General features: G+C 43.9%; 1 protein-coding gene across 1 annotated transcript in view; it reads right to left on the bottom strand.

Annotated features, from left to right (window-relative positions):
* Window positions 1-199: 199 nt before the first annotated feature.
* Window positions 200-8,035, bottom strand: part of HMCN1 (hemicentin 1) — a gene marked incomplete at both ends in the record, with an annotated part of 96,720 nt that continues 88,884 nt past the window's right edge. Inside the window, 12 exons of the mRNA XM_010132326.1 lie at window positions 200-334; window positions 898-1,111; window positions 1,476-1,666; window positions 2,627-2,896; window positions 3,158-3,292; window positions 3,434-3,571; window positions 3,759-3,866; window positions 4,080-4,244; window positions 4,442-4,563; window positions 4,730-4,886; window positions 5,272-5,399; window positions 7,108-7,252. Of these exons, the coding sequence (XP_010130628.1) occupies window positions 200-334; window positions 898-1,111; window positions 1,476-1,666; window positions 2,627-2,896; window positions 3,158-3,292; window positions 3,434-3,571; window positions 3,759-3,866; window positions 4,080-4,244; window positions 4,442-4,563; window positions 4,730-4,886; window positions 5,272-5,399; window positions 7,108-7,252 (1,908 nt within the window). The remainder of the gene's footprint in view (window positions 335-897; window positions 1,112-1,475; window positions 1,667-2,626; window positions 2,897-3,157; window positions 3,293-3,433; window positions 3,572-3,758; window positions 3,867-4,079; window positions 4,245-4,441; window positions 4,564-4,729; window positions 4,887-5,271; window positions 5,400-7,107; window positions 7,253-8,035) is intronic.

Genomic DNA, 8,035 nt, shown 5'->3' on the forward strand with positions numbered 1-8,035 from the left:
GCAGGTTGCCCAGAGGGGCTGTAGATGCCCCATCCCTGAAAGCATCCAAGGCTGGACAGGACTTTGAACAACCTGGTCTGCTGGGAGGTGTCCTTGCCCATGGCAGAGGAAACTATATGATGGTTAAAGTCTCTTCCAAACCACAGATGGCTGTGTGAAACTGTCCAACAGCAGCCACAACTACTGTTATTTTACATACCTTTGACATACACAAACCCAATAGCTTTGATTGAGCCAACCGTGTTTTCTGCGGTGCACACATAGGTACCAGAATCATCTTTAGACACACTTTCGATCACGAGTTCACTGTGCCCATTTACAACGTCGTACTGTGCTGAAGGGAGAACACACAGTAATGGGTTACTTTGATGATCTTGTACATCCCAATGACTGGCACATGGTTGGGCTGTTGGAATGACAGTGCTCTTCAGCAGCACAGCGGCGTGGTGCCATTTCACTTCTAAGACACCTCAGAAACCAAAAAGTCACTCCTGTGACACATAGGCCCACACGCATGTATTCACTTCAGATGTCCCATAATTTTGAGCTTTGTGCATCTGCTTTCTGTGAACTGCTGAGGTTTTTCTTCAAATTTAAGCAAAACAGCATTAGTTGTTGGATGCTGAATAAGTATCATCAGATACTGAATGCTTTCAATGCATTACATTACTGGCTCCAGAAAAGGAACAACTTCTTAACCATCTTCCTTACAGCTTTGTCTCAGAGGCAATTTAATTACATGATTACATAATACTGAAAGCATTCCTCACACAATCACTGCCTAAAATGTTTGTTCCCTCTAGATCGTTTTTATTCCTTATCCTAAACCAACTGCAATGTTGTGTGGGGGAAAACCACTCTAGAGCAGAACGGCCAGTTAGATCCAGTGTTACCCACCTGGAATGATGTTATTGTTAAAGGTCCATGTTATTTTGGGTACAGGTATCCCAGTTGCTTTGCACGGTAATCTGAGCTGTTCTCCTTTGGTTAAAGCTACATCTCCAGGCAGATCAGTAAAAGCTGGAAGTACGTGAACTATCAGTGTGACCGTGTGTGTGTCTTCTCCAGCAGCATTGTTAGCGATACAGGTGTAACTGCCAGAATCTTCAGGCTGAAAAAAAAAACCAAACATGTTGGGGGAATTCTGGCTGTGATAGATCCTACACAACACTACCACTTGTAATGGGAGGAGAATCTCAAAGGGTTTGGAACAAGTAGTTGGCAGAAATGTTCATCTGAATTCTTTCATGGCCTACACTTCTTTTTGCCCTCTCTGAGAATTTATGACTACAAATTTTTCATAAATATTTTACTCCTCAATGGAAAATGAAACATTTATAAAGACTCTGGAACATTAAAAGAAGTGAAAAACAAAATAAGACAAAGGCTAATCCAGAAGCGGATGAAAATTAAGAGAAGCAGGGTCTTATTACTGCCAAATCTGTCAAGTCATGACTTAGATTTAGACAACTTACAATGACATTGTCCAAAATGAGGTCTCCATCCGGCACAGCCCGGTATCTTCCTACCACTTCTGTTAACAGTGTATTGTTCTTCTTCCAGTTTATTGTTGGTGATGGAATCCCCTCAGCCACGCAGGACAGAACAGCCTGGGAGAACTCCGTGACTGTGTACTGCGTTTCTGTAGAGTGAATCTTGGGTGGAACTGTGAGAAGGTTTATTAAAAAGATTTACCTCTGTGTATTATCCAAGCACTACTATATAAAAGCACACAGTATTGGACTGCAGAAACCACTGTCTGGATATTCTGTATCATTTCTTGTCTTACTAATGACCACCATTAAGCATGCCAGAGAAATGCATGAAATACTTGTACAAAGTAAAAACTGAGTTAAGGAAATGTAATGTTATTCCTAAATTCAAGCAACTGGATGATCATTGATTGCATTGTTTAGGTTGGAAGATCTAAGACCATCGAGTCCAACCGTTCCCCCAGCACTGCCAGGTGGGACAGGACCCCTGTCCCTCAGCACCATAGCAACATGTCTGTCAAACCCATCCAGGGATGGGGACTCCACCACTGCCCTGGGCAGCCTGCGCCAGGCCTGGGCAACCCCAACGGGGAGACATTGTTCCTCAGGGCCAACTTCAGCCTCCCCTGAGACAACATGAGACCGTTTACCCTCGCCTTATTGCTTGTTCCTTGGGAGAAGAGACCGACCCCCACCTCACTCCAGCCTCCTTTCAGGAAGCTGTTGAGAGTGAGAAGGTCTCCCCCGACACTCCTTTTCTCCAGACCAAACACCCACAGTTTCCTTAGCTGCTCCTCAGCACACTTGTGCTCCAGACCCTGCCCCAGCTCCGTTGCCCTTCTCTGGACACACTCCAGCCCCTCAATGTCCTTCGGGCAGTGAGGGGCCCAAAACTGAACCCAGGATTTGAGATGCAGCCTCACCAGTGCCAAGCACAGGGGGACAATCCCTGCCCTGCTCCTGCTGGTCAATTTCTGTATTACTATTTTCTGTATGATACTACATACAATGCAATAAAACTCACCCAGTTAAGCAGCACAGTTTTCCTGAATTTCTCCCCCGCATCCCAGCTCCTTGCCCTCCGAAGGGTCATGCTGCAATAATGCACATTGTTTCCGTACAGTCCCACTTACTGTGCACAGCAAGCTCCACGCTGGAAGTGCTAGATCCTGCCAGGTTTGCCGCTATGCACGTGTAACGGCCGGTGTCAGCGGGCTGTACAAACACAATCTGCAGTGCACCAGTGCTAAGAATTCTTCTTCTCATGGACTCCGTTATTTGCTGTCCATCTTTATGCCAAGTGATCTCTGGCCCAGGGTAGCCTTCAGCCTCACATTGCAGAGTGACAGATTGATCAACAGGAACAATGTACTCCTTCAGGTGGGACTTGATAACAGGAGGAACTAAAAAGAATTAAGAAAAATACTTTAAAAAATTAGATGCAAGAAGCATGGAACAGTTCCGTTCTTAGTGAAAGTAATCCTAAAAGCATAGTTTGATCCTGAATTAGACAGACAACTAAAGGGAATAAACCTCCTGGGCTCTACACAGCGTCACATCAAATAGGAAAGCATTAGGTCCATTCCTGTTCTGTTTTGGCTAACAGAAAGCATGCAGAAATTTCTTGTCTGTAGATCGCTACCAGAGTTCAAAAGATGACTCACCTTGAACTTTCAGTTTGATCTTCCCCAGAGCAGTGCCAGCTGGATTTTGAGCAACGCACGTGTAAGTGCCAGCATCTTCAACAGTTGATTTTGCAATCTGTAAACTGCCACTGGGAAGAACCAAATAACTGTTGCCTAAAACAAATACAAGCAAAGCATGACACTTTTGAGTTTTGTTTTTAAATGAATGTATTCCTTAGACATAATTTTGAACATTCAGAAAAGGGAAAATGGGAGGAAATAAGTAGGCTGGAGTTCCCAACTTTAAGAGGATACCTGTTGTGATTATATTGATGCCTTCCTTTTGCCACGTTATTATGGGTTGAGGTGTACCTGTCACTTCACATGGTAGTAGAATGGGATTGTTCACAATGACATCCAATGCCCCTGGCTGAGTTTGGATAACTGGTGGTTCTGTGGAATAAAACGAAAAGGAAAATGCAACAGGTTTAATCTTCAAGACTGAAGAGTCTGAACCTGAGAGTCTGAGAAGGCTGCAATGGCATCCTCTCCGTCCTCGGCATTGCTTTGCAGCATACATACATATTAAAACGGTCAATGTTTACTGAACAGGCTTTCTCTTCAGCTCCCTCCACCTTACCCTGAACATGAAGAGTGGCGTGTCTGTGAGCAGAGCCAGCGGCGTTCTGAGCCACACAGGTGTACCTTCCTGCATGTGCCAGCTGAGCAGCAGGTATTTCAACAGCCCCTGCAGCAGAGAGAGCATGCAAGACAACACATCGTAGCAGCCTGTGTATCCACAGTACAACTCTTTTAAAATAAAAAGGTCTATATTTTTATTCTTAGAAATTGGAGAGGGGCTGTTTGGGGGATTGTTTTCCTTTCTTTAATTACTTCTAGTTGTGCACCATCGCACCATTTCACAGATATTCTGTGGCTGAGCTCCAGTCACGCACAGTACCTGAAGAGAGGATTCTGTAGCCATCTCCTCTGGGAAGCAACTTCATGCCATTCTTGGTCCAGTGAACTGAGGGGACAGGAACCCCCGATGCAGTGCAGGAAATTACTACTGGAGACAGCTTTGTTACCAAAAGGTCTGTGGCTTCGTCTGCTATGGATGGGGGCACTAAAAATGAAAATCAGTGTAAAGGTTACTTGCCCATTTTCATTTTTATGAATTCTTGGAAATAACTTTTTTCTTGGGAATACCAGAGACTTACAGATATCACTGTCACAAAAGAATAAAATCTCATCTCAGCATTGGAATGCCCCCCAAAAATTCTGGGTGCCATACACAGGGAATAATAATAATATCCCCTCTACCTTGAACAGTGAGCTCAACTGCCCTTCGGTCTTCTCCTGCATCATTTGACACAGAGCACTCATAGACAGCAGTGTCATCCACAGTGGGAGAAAGGATTACTAAGGAACCCGAAGACAAAAGTCTGAACAAAGAAAAGAGAACAAAAACCACATGGAAATACTACTTTTCTTCTCAGGTAGTTAGACCACTGATTTTATGGGCTATATGAGATAACATCTAAGCACAGCTAGGTGCCAAAAGCCCCCCTGAAAACTTCAAACCCACGGTGAAAAGAAAACATCTCTCACCTGTATATATTCTGGTTCTGATCAACATTAAGCAGACGCCCATTCTTTTTCCAGCTGATTGCTGGTGTGGGCATTCCAGTGGTTTCACAAGGCAAAGTGGTCTGCACATTTACCGTAACTGTAATATTCTTATGTCCAGGAGCAATAGTTGGAGGAACTAAGGACAAACAAATCCCAGTTATTCAGAGTAATTATATACATATGCCCACACCCCCATCTCATACCTATATATATAGAGCTGAACTGCCTAAACACATTTACCTGACTTTTATAACGAGTGACTTGACAGTAGTAAAATTACTGAACATGTAGCATGGGATGTCAAGTCTTTCTAGTTCCAGGGCACAAGGAATAAGTATTTTATTATCATGAACATTGAGGTTGTACTCCTATGGCCATAAACGTCTTCCCTTTTTTTTTTTTTAACCACAGCAGCTAAAAAGGGGCTAAGCTTAAAACTGGATCTGGCAGATGAAGAAAAATTAAGTAACCAGATTTCAGACTTGTAAAAACATGTATTTATCTAAACCCAAAACTTTTACCAAGAACCTGCAGATCAATCCGTTTGCGTTCAGTGCCAGCTGTATTGGTTGCCATACACACATATCTTCCCATGTCACTAACGAGTGCTGAATGGATATGTAGAGATCCATCCTCTAACATGGAATACCTGAAACAAAGCCGCGTGGTTTTGTTTGTTGGTTTTTTTTTTTCCCTACTATCCAATCAACAGAACCATAGGCCATCATGGTAGTGCAGAAGGAAAAGATGACTCGGGGTACACAACAAATAGCCTAAACACATGGTGTCTGATTTTGGACACAAGAGTGTTCTCATTTACTGCACTTATTCCGACTTCACTCTTCCCTAGCACATCTGTTTTCCAAAGCAATTATGAAATCTAGCTGACAAGTGATTCCACAGAAATTACGACAGATTTGCAGAAAATATCCAAACCCCCTTTTTCAGTTTCACATTTAACCTTAAAAAACCCTAATTAATGCTTGTACATTCTCTTCTTTCTTCGAAATATAACTGAATTCTTTAGCATTGGCTCGGTTCTAGAAAATGCCAAACTACTTCCCCTTCAAACAATCAGAAGACAGAAACCATTTACTACAATAAAAGCTAATACTAGAACATATATGAGGTTCAACAAGGCCAAGTGAGGAGTCCCGAACTTGGATCACAACCACCCCCTGCAACGCTACAGGCTGAGGGAAGAGTGGCTAGAAACTGCCCGGTGGAAAAGGACTGGGGGATGTTGGTCGACAGCAGCTGAAGATGAGCCAGCAGTGTGCCCAGGAGGCCGAGAAGGCCAATGGCATCCTGGCTTGTACCAGCAGGACCAGGGCAGTAATGGTCCCTTGTGCTCAGCACTGGTGAGGCTGCACCTGGAGTTACTGGGTTCGGTTTTGGGTCCCTCACTACAAGAAGGAAATCCTGGGTTCAGTGTTGGCCCCTCACTGCCCGAAGGACATTGAGGGGCTGGAGTGTGTCCAGAGAAGGGCAACGGAGCTGGGGCAGGGTCTGGAGCACAATGCGCTGAGGAGTGGCTGAGGGAACTGTGGGTGTTTGGTCTGGAGAAAAGGAGTGTCGGGGGAGACCTTCTCACTCTCAACAACTCCCTGAAAGGAGGCTGGAGTGAGGTGGGGGTCGGTCTCTTCTCCCAAGGAACAAGCAATAAGGCGAGGGTAAATGGTCTCAAGTTGCACCAGGGGAGGTTGAAGTTGGCCCTGAGGAACAGTTTCTTCCCTGCTGGGGTTGGCAGGCCTGGCGCAGGCTGCCCAGGGCAGTGGTGGAGTCCCCATCCCTGGATGGGTTTAACAGACGTGTTGCTATGGTGCTGAGGGACAGGGGTTAGTGGTGACCTGGCAGTGCTGGGGGAATAGGTGGACTCGATGATCCAAAAGGTCTCTCCCAACCAAACTGATTCTGTGATTCTATATAGAAACTTTTAAATATTAGAAACTATGGAGTAGATTCAAGAAGCTTTTTGTCTGCATGAAATGGGCTTCATTCCAGAACACTCTCTCTACATATAAAAATCACAGAATCATTTCAATCATCAGACGTATAAAGATCTTTAATATTTAGTGTTCAAGATCTTTAATATCAGAGAAATTATCATCACATTTGTTGTCAAAGGAGTTTTCAGTCCTCCTCAACAACAAAAGGATAAAACCTGCAGTACAGCTATTTTTCTGTAGAACAACCTCTTTATATTACTGTTTCTATCACTGTCTTTTCCACATTTGGGTCTATTTGATCTGTGAAAACTAAGCTAATTTACAAGTCACAGAAGACATTAAGCTTTCTGCAATCCATACAGTCTTAAAAAACAACGAAGGCTGTATCTGCTGACTTCTAGACAATACCTTGTACTGTTTCCAGTAAAAATAGCCCCATCCTTCCTCCACGTAACCCTGGGGGTTGGCACTCCTTCTGCAAAACACTCCAGCAGCGCAGAAGCGTTAATACGAACAGCAGCAGTCTGAGGACCGCTTCGGATGGTGGGAGCCACTGGAAAGGGAAAAACTACTGATGAAATAAATAAAAAAAATGCCTTCCACTGGAATGAAAGTAAGCACATGCAAAATGCAGCGACAGGTACGGGGATCGCTGCAAAGACAGGAACAAGTTTCTTACCGTTCTGTGTAATGCACTGTGATGCAGTAGGGGACAAAAAAGAAAGACTGTCTGACACACATTGTAAAGATCATCTTTGCAAGTTACTGCAAAGGTTATCATATAGCTAAAAACAATGAAAGAGTTCAGCATATTTAATTCAGTGAAATAAGGCTCTGGTGATGCCCTTGCTTTCTAATTACAAATTAAGGAGAAAAAAGAATTTTAACTGGACTAATAAGGACAGTCATTACGGGGCACAGTGTAATGCAAGTACACAGGACTGGGTTGTAAACAGAATATAAACAGGGAAATGTTTCTTATCATCACCTGAGTATGAGAATAGAATAGTTTCTCATCAGACTAGAGGTGAGAAAATAAACAGGTTTAAAATTATACTGAGGCCCATGGTAGCACAGGACAAGAATGAGACACGTAGGGCCCTGCAAGCCCTATCTCCCTGCTATCTCCTGCGTACAGGCACAGAGAAGCAGCCACTATTTTCAAGTCACTTGCAAAACCGGTGGCCAAGCCAGCTATGAAACCTACTCCCCCTTTTAAGTATTTCTATGCATTTGTCCAAGAACATTTCTGAGTCCTGGATCTGGGTGTTTGTTCCGGATGTATCCTGACTTTGTATCAGGATGATGGGTAGATGCACAGCACCCTCCATCAGCA

This window comes from Buceros rhinoceros, unplaced genomic scaffold, assembly GCF_000710305.1.
Source record: "Buceros rhinoceros silvestris isolate BGI_N320 unplaced genomic scaffold, ASM71030v1 scaffold1553, whole genome shotgun sequence".
Lineage (NCBI taxonomy): Eukaryota > Metazoa > Chordata > Aves > Bucerotiformes > Bucerotidae > Buceros > Buceros rhinoceros.